At 41.2% G+C, this 17377-nt stretch overlaps 1 protein-coding gene across 2 annotated transcripts in view; it reads left to right on the top strand.

Annotated features, from left to right (window-relative positions):
* Nucleotides 1–16868, top strand: part of PRDM5 (PR/SET domain 5) — a 58859-nt gene extending 41991 nt beyond the window's left edge. For both annotated transcript variants that reach the window (XM_071555070.1, XM_071555069.1), the window contains exons 14-16: nt 3165–3250; nt 11997–12101; nt 16268–16868. In XM_071555070.1, the coding sequence (XP_071411171.1) occupies nt 3165–3250; nt 11997–12101; nt 16268–16432 (356 nt within the window). In that variant the 3' untranslated portion in view covers nt 16433–16868. The remainder of the gene's footprint in view (nt 1–3164; nt 3251–11996; nt 12102–16267) is intronic.
* Nucleotides 16869–17377: the final 509 nt, after the last annotated feature.

Raw genomic sequence — 17377 nt, 5'->3', positions numbered from 1 at the left:
CTGCTGGATTCTGACTCTGGATTAAGGAAAAAGCCTGGAATGTGTTAGTGAAAAGTGCAGCTCGGAGTCTGGGGTGTGGTTTAACGGCAGAGTTGCAAACAGCGACAGAGGAGGGCAGGCCTTGAGTTCAGACACTTTCCAAATGTGAAGCTGTGAGGCTGAGTGGTGTATTTAGATGTTAAAGGATTTTCCCACCATATTATTCATATCTTTGTGTAGAAATCAGATTTAAAGAGCCTCCAAACATATAAGCATTCCACATTCTATATATATTTATATATTAAAATATGTTTATGCAAAAATGCAGAAAGCAGATGGCATAACTGTTAATTTGCATCAACTTTACAGAATCACAGACTATTCTGAGTTGGAAGGGACCCACAAGGATCATCGAGTCCAACTCAAGTCAATGGCCCACACAGGGGACTGAACCCATGACCTTGGCATTATTACAACCAAGTTTTAACTTTACCTAAGGTGCATCCTCTCTTAGTGTGGTGTTCCCACACATTGACACCAGACCTCACAAACATGCTCCTAGCAGTAAATCCAAGGAGAAATTGTACTTCATCATAGGGGAAACCACTTTCTTGCCCTTCTATTCTTAGTCATTCCTTCTTGTGAGGGCAAGAGAAAGAGAAGTACATGACTTGCAAGGCTGTTTCATTTGCTCACCTCAGTTATTCTTGCTTTTAGTCTCCTTGTTAGATTTCCATTCCTTTTCTGGTCAGAGAAGTTTTGCATCTGGAAATCTCCCAAGTATTTATTGTGCATGAGTTGACTTGAAGTTTAATATTCCTACACTGTAATTGGGTTTTGGTGGTCTTTGCCTGACTGCAGACGAGTGTGAACACACTGATGGATAATGTCACCTTCCTTATCACACCACACTTGTTCTCCAGTTTTTCTTAGTGACAGTCCTAAGCTCTGTTGAAATTACACATTTAAAAGATGTGTATGCACAGTTGCTTGGGTAAGCACAAGGACACTTGTCTACATTTGAAACATTCACGCTGCAAAGATCAGGTGAAAGAAAATAATATAAAATAAGAGCAATAGTAAAATTACTTGGGGTGGTCTTTTAAGTAGTTTTACTGGCCATTATTAATGACACAAGTGCATGAGAAATTGTTCATATAATTTACTAAAAACATCACCAAGCATCAATGTCAAGTCAGGGTTGCAGAATCACAGAATCATAGAATTGATTGGGTTGGAAAAGACCTCTGAGATCATCAAGTCCAACCCTTGGTCCAACTCCAGTCCCAGATCATGGCACTCAGTGCCATGGCCAATCTCAGTTTAGAAACCTCCAGGGATGGGGAATCCACCCCCTCTCTGGGCAGCCCATTCCAATGCCTGATTACTCTCTCTGGAAAGAACTTTTTTCTGATAATAAACTTGATTTTCTGGAAGAGTGCAGATGTTGGAGAGTGGGCAGTACAGAACAGCTGCTCAAAGCCTGGCTCTGCCAGGCATAACATGATGTGGAGCTGTGTTGTTGCCCTCTGCTGGCATCCCCTGCCAGCTCCTGATGCCTCACTCCCCATGGGTGATGGCACAAGGACACCGTTAGTGAGTGTCAGACAAACTCAAACCCATCCTTTGACAGCAGAAGTGTTTCTCTTTATTTAAAGAGACTCGAGGGTGGAGGAGATGGAGGAGGGGCACAGCTCCTGCCTGTCAGTGCTCATCTGCTTACAGACTGCTGAGAGCTTGAACCTGTGCCTTCAAAAGCCTAAAACATAAAAATGTCAGCTGAATTAATTAAATGTTTGAGTACTGACAACTGGTGCAGTGTTTGAATTTCGGAGGCATGGATTGAAGGCATTGAGGGTCAGGGGAGAGAGTATCATATATCAAGCTGCTCAATGAAAACACAGCTATAGCACAGTGATTGTTGTCATCGTCCTTAAAAAAACCCCAACCAAATTCACAGAGTTGTGCTTTCTGAGAGATGGCAGAACCCAGGAGAGACAAATATTTGTGTTTCACAAGTGCTTTGCTGCATGAAGTTGTGCTACTGTCATTCACAGAGGTACCTAAACAGTAATAAAAGAAAAGAAGCTTTTTTTTTACTGTAAAACATAGTTACTCACACTTGCCTATTTTCCAGGACTGAGTATGAGTGTTAGTGAGTGTTTGGCATTTGGACTATGTTAAATCTCTCTATAGGTGCAGGAGTTCCTTAGTGAGCAGACAGCAATGCATTGACCAAGTAGAACAGGCTTTGCTTAACTTGTATTTTCCAATTAAGGTTGTTCCACCTTCACCATAATGATTGTGTAGAGCAAATTCCTTTTTTCTAAGAGAAAATTAGCTATTGTGTTAGTTTTTTAAACTGTGTTTTATTATGGAAGGAACCTGATCTTTGCTTTTAAAGCATTGCATCCAGGAAGAGAAGGCAATAGACTCAGATTCCAGAGCATTGCCTAAGGAGTTAAAAATTAAAATGCATTTCTTTCAAATTATGGAGCTCAGAAACTCTTGACTGTTTGTGGATACTGAGCTGTTCAGAAACATTATGCTAATGTGAGTTTGGGAAAATGGATGCCAAATGACACCAGTTTAATGGAGCATTAAACAAATATCTTTAAAATACGGGAGGCTGCAAGGGAGTCACTGAGATTGTTCTGCTTCCATTTCAGTCATAAACTGCCACACAACAATTGCAGAAAGTTTTGATTAACTGACTTCTCACACAGCTCAGATGCAGCACTAAAAAAGAGGAGATTTTCTATTTCATTGGGATTCTGACACCAGAGGCCTCTAATAATGACCAGATGTGAAATAGAAGAAATATTTGGGAGCAGTTAATGCCTAACCATAAAAGTGACCATGTGTAAATCACTGGAGAATGTGGTTTGAGCAAGGGCATTAGGTGTGATTTTTTTGTTTTCTGTATTTTTTCCCCAAGGCTGTCTGTGTGTATTCATATATTGCTAGTACAAAATCAATCAGCAAAGGGGAATATTTGGCTCCAGCACTGCATCCTGCCCAGGCAGACCTTTCTTTGTAATGTGTTCAGTGCTTAGATCTGCTGTTGTTTGGGCAGAGTGGGGAGAGAAGGCCAGAAAATAGTACTTGATGTGACAAAGGGCTGTGCTGCAAGGCCGTCCTGACTGAGGCCGTATCTGTGGGCTCTGCTGTGTTTGCTGTTCCAGGGGAGCGTCCCTACCAGTGTCCCTACTGTGACAAGGCCTTCAGCAAGAACGACGGGCTCAAGATGCACATTCGCACCCACACCAGGGTAAGTCCCTCACCAGGGAAGGGTAGCCTGGGTTTTATGGTTACCTGAGGATTGCCTGTGAGTCAGGGGTGGTGAAAAGCAATTAATTGCTGTTTGTGCAGCAATCAGCCCATGCCAACCAAGGTGTTTTTATACTTATGAAAATAAGAGGCAAAGACTCAAGTCATTAACTTAGACATTCTAATTATGACTCCCTTACTAACCTTCTGGTTCTCTCTGTGTTTGATTTCTTTCATGTTGAAATAATAGCAGTACTAACCTCTTCCTTTAACCTGTGGTTGTTTACAGATATAAATTAATTTTGTTTGCTGAGTAAACAGTCCTGTAAATGCTTCACTGTTACTGAAACTTCAACACCCAGTGCTTTGGTTCTTACTGCCTCTGTAAATTCCAGTCACTGTGAGCTTTTCTGGAGGCTGTGCTTCCCTAACTGCCCAGCCACCACAAGAAATCAAACAGAGAGTTAGACGTAAACTGTGGCTGTTACTTGGAGTTCCTTGGGAGCTGTTACAGAGGTCAAGGTAGCCTTGAGGCCACACCAAGAGAGTTCTGTGTCTACTGGGGAATAGGGAGGGGGACATTGGAGTTACTGCTCTTCACATCCAGAGTAGCTTTCTGGATATGTGAAAGTAAGACCAAGAATGTTTGTTCAGTTTTCTGCCACTCTCTTTCAACCTTGAGTGTATTAACTGGAGGCCCTAAATCAAGTTTTAGCTGGTTCACCCCAAACTCTAGAAGTAATCAGTACTTAGTGCAGTGCTTCCTGCTGGGTCATCAGGAGCAGGCTGGTCCCATGTTATTAGTCCTTCCTCCTTTTTTCCACCTGTTAAATCACTTTGGGAAGTGCTACAAATTCTTTTCTGTTGTTCCTGTCCCACATTACCGTGTTTGCACCAGGAGAAGTTCCATGACCATCTAAATTCTCTGGCTGTGTGTGGGAGGAGTGGTAAACAAGCTCTGAAACAGTGCCAAATTTGATTTTTTCCTGATTTGTCACACAGTTTGAATAAAAACAACGACCCCCTCAAACCAAGTGTGATGTGTTTCCATATATTACAACGTCTTGATCATTAATGCTGGAAGGTGACATTTCAGTTCTATTTTTGTGTGTGTGCTGAGCAGACCTGTGGTCCTCTTCACAGTTATGCTGTAGGATTGAAATATGCAGGCACAATGTGATCTTTTAGGCCTTGGCTTGGGTGTTTTGATTCTTTTTGTGGTCGTGCTGCTCCTATTCCAAAATGTCACAGTGAAGCTCATTCAGATGGAATTGGCATTTCATGTTCATCTATCCCCACATAAATATTATATCACTTTGAGGTAACAAGAATCAATATCAGTAACCTTAACATTACTAGTAATTTTTAAAATTGAAGCCTTTTGCTGTAATCTTGCACATCCCAACTTTCTTCTTCACACTTATTTAATATTTAAATAGAACTAGACAGATAAATGCAAAAGATATTTTTGTGTCAGCCTAGCCTAGCAATGTAGAAATAAATGCAACCATTGCACCCTCGTCATAAATATCTTGGAAAAAAGTGTCTGGTCTTTTGGCCAGAAAAACTGTGAAGTAGCTTAAAAGTAGTACTGTGACATTCAACAAGGAAAATGTCATTGTAGAGATTAAATCTAGATGTATTTTACCAGTGGGATTGAATGCCAAACCTGGTGCTGTGGGTCAGGGAAAGCTGCTGGAAAAATCATTGTAGAAAGTTGATTAAGGTCTGGCAGCTGCTCAACTGAGCACAGCCTGGGTGGCCACAGGTGTGAGCCCCAGCTCTGGGGTGAGCAGGGAGGGTTATCCAAACCCCTGCTAAGAGGGAAGGGGAGCAAACACCACCCCAGCAGTAAAATGTCACCAGAGTGCTGATTTGTCTCTAGGAAAGGAGATGTGTTTGGTTCATGGTTTGAGGGGTTGGCCTTTTTTTCCCTGAAGGAGAAATGTAACAGCCTAGAAAACATAAATGGGGAACTCCTCGAAGCTGTTGATGAAATGAGTTTACAGGCCCTGTCAGGTTGGAGGAAGGACATGCAGAGCCCCAACCCTCACAGTGCAGGGAACTCGAGCTCCTTGCTAGGGATTTATTCTGAAATGGTGGGTTTATTGCAAAAACAAAACAAAAGAAAACAAAAAAACAGTGACAGTGGCAGCCCTTTGCACATGGCTTTGCATCCCTTGATGTGCACATTCCTTGTTTCCATAGAGTAGATATATGTAATTTTTATGGCTAGTTTTTAAAAATCTGATTTCTGGTGGGTGGAAGGCTGATGGCTGCAATACTCAAATTGCACATTTCTGAGGTAATTTAAAAATATTTTTGTAACTCTGCATCTCACTTCACTTGTAACACTTGAAATGCTTGGCCAGTGTGTATATTTACACAGTCAGACAGATAGATGAGAGAGAGAGAGAGATTAGAGAGAGAGAGATGAGAGAAAGATAGAGAGATGGTAGAGAGATGATAGAGATAGAGAGATAGATGAGAAAGAGATGATATATAGAGAGATGAGAGAGATGAGAGATGAGAGAGAGATGAGAGAGAGATAGAGAGATGGTAGACAGATAGATGAGAAAGAGATGATATAGCAAGAGATGAGAGAGAGATGAGAGAGACATAGAGAGATGATAAAGAGATGATAAAGAGATGAGAGAGATATAGAGAGATGATAGAGAGAGATGAGAGAAAGATGAGAGAGAGATAGAGAGATGATAGAGAGAGGAGAGATAGAGAGATAGAGATAGAGAGATAGAGATAGAGAGATGAGAGATATAGAGAGAGAGATAGAGAGATATATAGAGAGATGATAGAGATGATAGAGAGAGAGATGAGAGAGACAGAGAGATGAGAGATGGAGAGATGATAGGGAGAGAGATGATAGGGAGAGAGATGATAGGGAGAGAGATGATAGAGATGATAGGGAGAGAGATGAGAGATAGAGATGATAGAGAGAGAAATGAGAGAGAGATGAGAGAGAGATAGAGAGATAGAGAGATGATAGAGAGATGAGAGAGAGATGAGAGATGATAGAGAGATGATAGAGAGATGAGAGAGAGATGATAGAGATGAGAGAGAGAGATGAGAGATGAATGATAGATTGACAGACAGATTGATAGATTAGATAGATATTTGGAACTTAACACAACCCCCCTTTTCTTTTTTAACCCAGAAGAATATTCAAATAATAATAAATAAAACGTAATGCAAAAATGTTGATAATTATGACATAATTTTGCTTTTTCTGTGTTTCCCAGGAAATATTTAGGCTTAAAGTTTGGGAAAGGGTCATGTGTTCCAGAAGCAGCATACAAGGCTATTGTCAAAAAAAAATTACTTTGGATACTAAATAGAGTTTTCAGTGTGTAATGAAATAATATGAAGTGTTGATTGAATTTTGTTCCATATTGGATTTTATCTGTATTTCCCTGTTGGTGAGATACGAGTGAGTTCCCAAACATCTGCCTGAGGATGATGACTTTGCCAGGGCTGTGGTTTCCTTGCCTGTGGAATCTGTGTTTGTACACAGAACACAGAAGGTTTGAATCCCACTGCACCAATATTTTCACACTTTTTTATGGAATGTTGACTGATGATCACCCCTTCCCCACAGAGTAAAAATGGACTTTCTCTGTATTGATAATGTTCTTTTTCCAGGGGCAGATGAACATCTATTTAATTTTCATCATGGCTGATTAAATAAACCCTCCTTCACTAAATCTTTAAAAGCAGAAATGACCTTGGCAGTTTAAAAAACCCAAAGAAACAAACCCCTTTTAGATTATAGGTGGCAAATAGGCAGAACTACTGTGGAAAATGGGAAGTTAATGATATGGTAAAGTCCAATTAATTACATATAGTGGAACTTTGTAAGAAATAGACTTTTTTTCTGGCAGGCATTTCAGTGAAGATATGTGCTTTTCTTTTTATTACAGATTTTATTGCAAAAGGAAGATTTTTTTCCTCAATACCCTTAATACTGAATTAATTGAGACCTGTTCTAACAAAAACATTAGTCATTTCTAATAAAAGTATTTTTTTTTCTTTAAATCTGCCAAAATTCTTTCACAGTTGTTTCAACAGAAAAGTTGAAATTGGAATTGAAATTATTAGAAATGTGGTTTTTTAAAGGATTTTACTTCTTAACTGAGGAAATGTGTACTTGTAAAGTGATTTTTATGGAGTTTTAATCATTATAAGATTGAAATCCCCACCACTTCTGGAGAGTTGTAGATTCTCATCAGAGTTGGTGTTCCATGCATGGTGAGCCCTGTGTGAGCCTGGCTGGGCTCCACTCCAGGCCCTGAACCTGCAGGCTGAGCTCACATTTAGGGGGGATTTTGGCAGAATTGCACCTGCTCTGGCCATCAGTGTTGATACATCCTGAGTACAGGGACTGTAGAGCTCCTGAGTGTCGTTTGAGAGACACATCAACGTTAATAATTAGGGATGATTGAAACAAAGTGCTACTGGAATTAGGAAATAGCTTAAAATTCACAAAGCAAAGGGTTGATGTGAAATACTTGGCAGCCTGAGACTTAAACTCAGCATTGTTCCCTCAGTGCCCGAGGTGCCCTTTAGGTGATGCTTCCTGCAGTCTGTGTTTGTCACTGCCCTCCCCATTGTAAGTTGATTTCTTGCATTTGCAGGTTAGCAAAGCTGTAGGATTTCCAGGTTTATGTTTGAGAAATCAGCTCCTGGTAGCTGCATATCTGACTAGTTTATTTTACTGTTGCATGTCTGGTCCTGTTTGTTCAGTCTAGGCCACGTTTTTCCAATTTTGCTGATTTTTTTTTGAACAATTTTTTATTAACCCTCTGTTCAAGTGATAATACAAATACATGTAGCAGCAAATTATTCTTATTAAGAGTAATACAGACATTTCCAAAGTCTTCACATAAAAAGCAGTTTGAAAGCAGACAGTGTTGCTGTCTCTGCATCTCATGAGTAGGCATTGGAAGGCTTTCTGGGAGCAAAGGAAAGCTTTGTTACAGGATAATGCAAAGAAAAAAATATATTTTTTTGTGTTCGTAACATGGTTATTCATGTCTGGCAGTGTCTTCTCACATTCATGTCACAAGTGTCAATGTTTACAAGTGATACAAGATCTTACAGGCTTTTCCTTTTTTCTGAACTTCTAAACATCATGTTGAAAACACAGATCCAGCAAGTTGTTGGTTGTGTGAACCTTAACGTGGTCAGTATTTCTCACACCAAGATCCCAGTGGTTCTGGCGTGTGCTTAGATGTTGGAGTGTGATCTACCAGAAACATGCAATGTGTGAAATTCTGAACTAAATCACAGACAGATCTGCTGAATTCAGTAAAATAAAAAGAAGTTACCTTGGGAGGTTTAGATGCAAGGTAGGTCTTTGATTTTCAGTGTACTTTGTATGTCAGTTAAAATCCTGGTGTTAAAAGGATTATTGAGTAACATTTTGGAAGGTAACGGTTCACTTTCTGAGTAGTATAAATCTGCAATCACTATAATAAATTAATTGAACCAAACAAGTAAAGAATAAGGTTTCTTGAGTGTGAGTTCAGCTCACTTTTAACTTGCTCTTTGAAAGAGCTGCTAGAACTGATCTTAACTCTCTTTTATTTCAATCTTGAGCTATGATTTATTTGGATATGATAGTGTCTGAATTATATTTACCTCCTTGCTGCTGTTGAGCTTGTATACTAGTTCTTAGTTCAGACTGAAGAAATGAGTTGGAGGCACTCCTACCAAAGCCACTCATGTTTTACCTGCATAAGGAAGGGCTCTGAGGGAGGTTTTTCTCTTGCAAAGTGCAACTTGCACAGAATCTGAGGTGTCAGGTTTGTGATTCAGCCATCCACAGCCACACCAGTGTGTACTGCAGGCACTGCTTTATTTGTTGGGGTTGTTAAAATGTTGGTTGTCTCTGTTTTACCAAACTGAAGTGAAAGTCATCAGAGACGGGAGCTTTTGAGTTACATACCCCTCTAACAGCAAAGCACCTTCCAGAATAGCATTTGGGCTCTGCTGGCCTTTCCTTGTTTCGAGGGTGGAAGGTTATAAAACCTGTTCTATGTATTTCTATTTATACCTAGTGTGCTTAGAACTGATATAAATCACTGCAGTATCAGCTACATCCTGTCTCTGCAGCTCTCCCTGCTCCTTTCTTCATTTCTATCATCAATAAAAGAAAACACATGTCATCCTGTGGCTTTGCTGCCACCACAGCCATGGCCTGGCAGATGCTCTTTCAGCAGAGGGCAGATTTATGGTGCTGGCAGTTGCAAACTCCTCTCCAGTCAGACTTGGATGATCTTCCCAACGAGCTCCTGTTTTGTTGATACTTTGCAGGTTTTTCCCTTTGCTTCATGTTTTTACTGTGTCCAGCTTCCTTCTAATCTCATTGATCCCTGCTGTCCTTTTGAGGTGGCATTCACTCTTTCAGACCTATTGCTATATTTTTTATCTCTTTTTTTTCTCCAAGTTTAGAGCAGTGATGGTTATGCCAAGTAAACATCACCTTTTCCATGTTACAAATGTTACTTTCTCCAAGTATTGTGCACTGGAAATTTGCTATGAGGGGGAGAAGGAGGAGAGACAAAAGGAAAAGCACAGCATGTTTTGTTTTGAAGAAATCAGTCTCTGAAAATGTCTTCTTTGAAACCAACAACAAAAAAATACTTTTTCTCTGGAGATAAACTCAGGGCCAAGTTTTGCTCTGGACAGCACTACTGATATTCCTGGAACAGACACAGATGTGAGTGGAGGGAGAGGAGGATAGTGGGAATCAGAGTCATGTCTGCTGAACTGCCTGGAATATACAGATGTAAGGGATCTAAAATTAGATCAAAGCTTTGGATGTGTTTCATGCACTACATATGTGAATGTGAATGCCAAGGGGACGGTTGGATACACCCTTTTTGCCACAGAGAACAATCCAAATAGCCAAACAACCTGGGGGAAGATAAGACAGCCCAGGTTTGTGGCTTCAGCTTCCCAGAGTTAATAATGGCTCCTTCTCCAGAGTGGGATCCTGCAGTCCATGTGACTGTGAAGTAGTCAGTCAGGTCAGCTGTGGAGGTACCTGAGAAACCAGCTGATAAAAGGTCAGCTCTGGAGGTACCTGAGAAACCAGCTGATAGAAGCTCAGCTCTGGAGGTACCTGAGAAACCAGCTGATAAAAGGTCAGCTCTGGAGGTACCTGAGAAACCAGCTGATAAAAGGTCAGCTCTGGAGGTACCTGAGAAACCAGCTGATAAAAGGGAGTGAGTGCCCCTGGAGCTGTTTCAGTGGTGGGTGTTTCCACAGGTGTTTGGGATGTACTCGGCATATACTCCACTTTGTGCTCTCTGTGGACCAACCTACCCAGAGAAAGGCTGGTTTTGAAGAACTCACAGCAATGTGGTTTGTGTTAACCACAATGCAAAACTAATTAAGGGCTTGTTGCACCAGCCTGCTTTTCATAGCACTTATTCATCCATTCCCTTCAGAAATGCCATCCTGCTCCATGAAGTCTGTGGTCAGTCTAGCAAAGCTCCCTGTGACATGAAGCTTTTGGTCTAGATGAGGATTTATTTTTTTTCCTTTTTTACAGATCAGTTCAGATCTTTTTTAGGTAATTTGTTGTTTTCCTCCATACTGAGGATTCAAGGAAACCTCATGGAAGGGGACTCCAAAATGAAGAACTGGTTTCACCTCCACTGAGGTCTCTGAGCCTCCAAAGAGCTGACCTAAAGAGTCAGACTGGAACAAAGAACTTTAAGATCACTGCCTATTATTTTTTAATTCATAGATTTAACATTTTTATTGCCTATTGATTTTCAGTCATTACCTTCAATTTAATTCTGTAAAAAGTGTTTCCTTTGCCTACAATACCCTTCTTCAGAACTTAAGCCATACAGAATCAAAGACCACAGGAAAAAGTAGGATGAAAGAAGCATAGTTGATTCAGAACTAAAGGTGCCTCTAGAGCATTAAAATTTTCATGAGGCCATGTGCAGTGCCACAATGTTAACTTTAATGTTTGGTTTATATAAGTATTGATTTCCATGCTATTCTTTCATAACTTTAGTGAACAAGGTGGAATTACACCTTATATAAATTCCTATATTCAGGAAGAACTTTAAAGAAAACAAACCTTTACATAAGTGGTTTTCCTTATGTATCTCTGATTATTTGAGGTCAGTGAGATTGCAGCTTTTATAACATGATGTGTTACAGTAGCTGGTAGCCAATAGTTCTAATAAAAATACAGATGGCTTCATTGCCATCTGCACTTCTTTTGAGATTCTGCAGTGGATATGTGATTAACCTTCTGTCACTACTTCTCAAAAGAAGTTTTTTCTCTACCACAAGCTTTCCTTGTACCTTCTCTTCCTCTCACCTCTTCCCCTGCTTGGAAACATGAAGTTTTGTGGATAATCTTAGTTGTCTGGATGCTTTAAGCATTTGTGGAGGATAAAGGAAAATACATTGGAATTTTACCTTTCTGTACCTTTCACGTGACAAAAAGCAGACTCCCCAAATGGGTGGGTTTGAAGGACTAGAACAGATAATTAATTCCTAAGTGGGTGCTGAAGTGGAAACTGTCAGGCCACAGCTTTCCCAGCTTTCACTTAATCATTTGAAAGTCGTTTTCTGTTGTTTTCACTGCCTGTAATCCCTCAGAGAGAGTATAAACCTTGCACCACGCAGCATGGAATTCCACTCCCTCAGTGGCCGGGGCTCTGTGTTGACTCACTCTCACTGCCTGTTGTCACTGCCCGCAGGAGAAGCCCTACCAGTGCTCCGAGTGCAACAAGGCCTTCAGCCAGAAGCGGGGGCTGGACGAGCACATGAGGACCCACACCGGGGAGAAGCCCTTCCAGTGTGACGTGAGTCCCTGTGTCCCTCTGTGTTCCCGGAGCCCATGGCCCTGTTCCTCTTGGTTGTGGCAGCACTTCACTTCCTGTGGCCTGTGGCTGCCCAGCTAACGAAAGGCCATGCGGGGAATGTTGTGTACCCTCTTCGGTTGCCAAGAGCATTGCACACCCTTTTATGAGTTTGGATCCCATAAGAGTTTTCACCATTATTAATGTAATTTGGATGTTACAAGTTACAAATTCACACTCATTGTGATCCTGCATAAATTGTACGACAGGTTAATAGCTGGAGATTATGTATGTATGGCCACACTTCACGAAGGCAGATTTGGGAAGGGCTCTCCCCACGTGGGTGTGCCCTTCCAGCCTGTGCAGTGGATGTTTTGGGTGAGGCACAGCGTGTGCAGAACTGGCTCCACCGTTTAAGTCCTGAGGTCCATCTGCCACAGCTGAGTGAGCTTGGACAGTGACAGGGAAGTCCTCGGGACTGTCACAGCACCTGATACTGACCGGGGCTGATCCTGCTGAGCATCCAAGATCTGACGGGATGGGATGGCAGGGAGGCATTTACTGCCAGGGGCGGTCCCACTGAAACTCGAACTCAGGTCCTTGGGACTGAGAGTCCAGAGTGCTCTCCTTTACACCACGGGACCGCCCGAGTTGGAGAGTAGCTTATGAAAAGGTAGCTTAGGAAAAGGTATCACATCTATTACTGGAATCTGAATGACACAAATATTTCCAGTTTCTGGTGGAATCTGGTCTGATATTTTCCACATCTGCTCACAGGCTGGCTCAGTGGAGCAGTGTGGGGTGCTGTGCACACTTGCAGTGCTGAAATGGAGCCTCTCATGTTACAGTTCATAGATCACTGTCAGGTATCTCTCATCCAGCATACCCCATTTGTGCAAGGCATCTCAGCTTTTGGGAGGTAGTGGGGAGGGTGAATGTGCAGAAACTGGTGGGAAACAAGGTCTTTCAGGACTAGCAAATGCCAAAACTGAAGCTGTTGCTCAAGGATTTAGGGGAAGGCATCAGAATGGGGTATGGAGTTAGTACAGGCACTTTGTTTTGTGATACTGGCTCCTAATGGATCAGTCACAAGACTACCAGCTTTCAGTTGTGTCCTACATGGCTCAGTCTGAGCAGTTGTAAATTTGCTCAGAAACTTCTAAAATTAGATGCAGAATTGGAATAACAACTTGGCATGAAAAGCTGCAAGTGTCTGTCAACTGTTCTGGTTTTTAATGAGTAGTCTGATGTCATTTCATTGAGAAGAAAAGATATTAAATCCATGAAAAAGTTGGGCTAAAATATTTTGCTGATGTCTCCAAGTGAGGAGATTTGCTGTATCCTTCTGGGATAATGTCAGTCTGGCTCTAGATAGTACCTTGAGGATTTCTCTAACTCCACATCACTGTCAGTAACTTTTTCAGCTTTCAGAGTGCTGTACTGTGTATCAGCTCTTGGCCAGCTTGCAGTGTAAATGCAGCTTTTCCCACACTGTGGATCCAAGATTCCCTGCTCTTGGATTCACAGTGTGCTTTTCTCAGACTAACTTGTTACGGTGGTTCTATTTTTTTCCTTTTTCCTTTCTTTAATCAAAAGTAGGAACTGCATGAAAACATACTTTCCTGCTTCAGTTTTCCTCATTAGTTAATTAGAACTGTCCTTTCCCAGATTGTAGCATTTCTAGAAAGAGCTGCAATCTGTGTCTAGTCCTTCTCTTGCACATTGCATATTACCAGATGTTTTAGTAGAAGTTACAGGGAAACCAGTAGTGGACAATTACAGAAAAATGTACCTATGGGAGACATTTATTGTGGGCTACCCAATACTCAGTTTGCTTTTTGCACTCAAATATTCTCACCTGCAATTTTTTATTCTGCTCGGGAAAGGTGGAGATGTTATTTTTCTTATAGTGACTAGAGAGGTAATTCATGGCAGCAGCTTTCCCAAATTCTGAACTCTGGTGTACCCCATACCAATTTTTAGGCTGTGTTTTTGCTTTAAAAATAATCAGAAATAAAAGCCACGTCTTCCTGTCTCACTCTCTCAGGCACATGGAACAGGCATTACAGGACTGAGTTACACATGCAGCTGGTCCTTGTGCCCTGTTTGGTGAAGGTGCTGCAGTTTATTTATGTGTACAGGACTGAGTTGCACATGCAGCTGGTCCTTGTGCCCTGTTTGGTGAAGGTGCTGCAGTTTATTTATGTGACTCTTTCTGTGTCTTATCAGTCAACAAAAAGCCTTTACAGAACTTCATGTCTCGAAGTTCTTGCATCCCACAGATAGTGGTGGAAATTGAATATTCCCATTTTAGGATGAAAATTCTAATACATGTAAGATAGGAAAGTGAGACTAACTGAAATGTGGAAGTACAGAATGCAATTTTTCCTAGATTATTAGATTTCTGTCCTCTCAAGACCAGCCTGTTTTTTGCTGGAAGGCCAATTGAACTCCAGGTGCCTCAGAGACAACAGATTACTTTTTGGGGGCAGAAGGGTCAAGTGCTGCCTGTCCTAGTTTCTGTCCAATACAGTATTTCTCTCCACTCTGCCTCTAGTTGACCCTACACTTACTTTCAAATGTCAGTCTTGTGCCTCCTCCCTACTTGATCAAAACTTTGATCATTTTGAAGAGATGGATTAGATTTTCAAGGGCACATTAGCAAGAGGTTGTAAATCTGCAAAATACCAGTCTTGCTTAAAAAATTGATGTATGGAGTGAACTCTTAAAAAATTCCCCCAAACTTTTACACCTAAGCACAGCACAGGATGTGCCATGTCTTTAATGATCCTCTGCATTCCATGCTGGTTTTGAAGAAGGAAGGTAGCACAGCATGCTGGAGCCTGGAGGGAACAGGAGGACACATAACAAGAGGGTGGCTGTTGTTTGGGTCTGAAAGAGGTAATTATACAGTGGGGGGGGAAAGCTGGGCAGTTACAGTGGCTGTATAACAGTCCTCATTATTACATCATGTCATAAACCCAAAAATGTTCCATTGCAACAGCACATACAGTGTCCTTGTCCAAGGAAACATTTTGGGTACAAAAACTTGCCTCTGGCAATTGCCCTTTTTATGGTCATTGGATGGTTTTGCCTTAATTGACATAAAATACATGCACTGAAGGTCAGGGTTATCTGCTTGGGTAGTCAGCTCTAGTTGTCTGTCTCACTTCCCAAAGGAATCTGTAATCACTCACATTTGCATTAGTTTGATACCAATATGACTTTAAAAGCTTCATTTTTCTAAAGGGGGATTGTCCTGGGTTCCCTGAGATTTTTTGCTTCATGAAAGAGATTTTTGTCTGGAATTAACCTGGAATTTTAATATTGCAAGCCTTGTTAATTATATGAGTCTTGCCTATTTCATTTGTCAAATCAGCAGCACACTTCCTTAGTTTTTTTGCCTTTTCATGGGAAATTCATGCATACAATATATACTTCATGGAATGAGAATAAGACAATATAACTGCATGGTTTCAGCTGAGTTGATGTCTTGCCTTAGCTTTTGATTCTAACTTTTCTTGTCTGAACTTGTTCTTAACCTTTCATGTTTTGAATTTTAACTTCAGCAGAGGGATTTTTATGGGAAGTGCTGGCTTTAGCCTGGCAGAGTCCCTCATCCCTCCATCCATGTGTTCAAATGGAGAATGAACCAGACTGCTCGGAGGGCGGTGGAGGAAGGGAAGCAGCACACCAGATAATAAAGCAAAAGAGTTTCACCTTCGTTTGCCAGATGTCTCCCATTTTCTTAGCCAGGCAGAGAAAGACTGGAACAATAAGGTTTCCTTTATAATAATTATTAACCTTTCTTGCAGCCTTCGGAGCCTCTTTATTCTCACTGCTCCCTGCTTGTAGCTGAGCCAGCTCAGATGTCATTCTGGAGGTCAGGAAGGAAATATTTCATTTGAGGTCCAACTAACAGAGGCCTGTGATGTTTTGTCACAGTTTTCTCCATCCCAGACAGAACAATAGATTTAAAAAAACCCCAGCAAACAAGAATAATGATCTTTAAGGTGCTCTCTGAAGGAGTTACTCTTCCAAAGACTAGCTGATTTACTAAGTAGTGCAGGTATGTGTGGCAGTGCCTTCAGTGTTGTCACATGAGGAATATTAAACATGCTTGAGGTCTGCCTGCTTCATTTGGCTGTGTCTTGCCTTCCCTGCCCCAGGTGTGTGATCTGTCCTTCAGCCTGAAGAAGATGCTGATCCGCCACAAGCTGACCCACAACCCCAACCGGCCCATGGCGGAGTGCCAGCTTTGCCACAAGAAGTTTACAAGGAATGACTACCTCAAAGTGCACATGGAAAACGTCCATGGGGAGACTGACAGCTAATTATGGTCTCTGGGAGAAGATTGGATCCAAAGTGATGCACTTGTACATGTACAAGCTCCAGACTTTTCACCTGGCCAGTAGGAATTGTCAGGAGAAACAACTGGAATGCATTCACATTGTTGTTTTTCCAACTTTTAAAAAAAATGCTAGTAGAAAAACACCAAAGGAAGACATTCACATGATTTATAACGTAACTTGAAAATAAAAAGTTGAAGATAAAAGAACTTGGGGAAAATTTTATCTTTATTTGAAAAAAACCCAAACCAAACAACATAAAAAAAAGGCTTTAAGCAAACTTCTCTTTGTTAATTACGTCCCTAGGAACTTCAATATTGTAGCATTACCTGGAGCTCCTGGACACTTGCAACTGAATCCTTGGCTGTCTGCAACTGTATTTCTATATCTAAGCCACAAGGCTCCATTAAAATTATTTAAATTAAACCCACACAGAATTTGTCATTTGAATTGGTTGTGATTGCATCCAGACTTATTTTATTCATATCATAGTTCTGCATTTCGTTGTGACATGATTTTGTCTCAGTTTATTTACAGCTTTCTCATTGCTGTATGAAAGTCATTAACTTGAATCAGTTCTTGAGATGCCAAAATGTATGAGCTCAGGAACTGTGGGAGTCTGTCAGGGTTAAATATCCCTGTGTGGGATTGAGCAGGATTTGTTTCTCCTGGGTTTCCTGACACAAGACTGACGTGCAGACTCTGAGCAGTTCAGTTTAGGTGCTGTGTTCATGCCCATCACTGGAATGGAAAGTGGAAAGGCACCTGAACAGAGTGGCTTCAGCAGCTACAGTTGCTGAGTTAACATGTACTCTATTTCTGGTGAACAGCTGGTTCCCAGGGTGTTTTTCCTACTGAATCAGATGCCCTGGGTTTCTCCATCCCACTTAGCTGCCTTTTTTTTTATCTTATTTTTTTTCACAAGCACTG

This window comes from Pithys albifrons, chromosome 5 (genome assembly GCF_047495875.1).
Source record: "Pithys albifrons albifrons isolate INPA30051 chromosome 5, PitAlb_v1, whole genome shotgun sequence".
NCBI lineage: Eukaryota > Metazoa > Chordata > Aves > Passeriformes > Thamnophilidae > Pithys > Pithys albifrons.
Note: the sequence above shows the minus strand (reverse complement) of the source record. Positions and strands in the feature narration are given on the sequence as shown.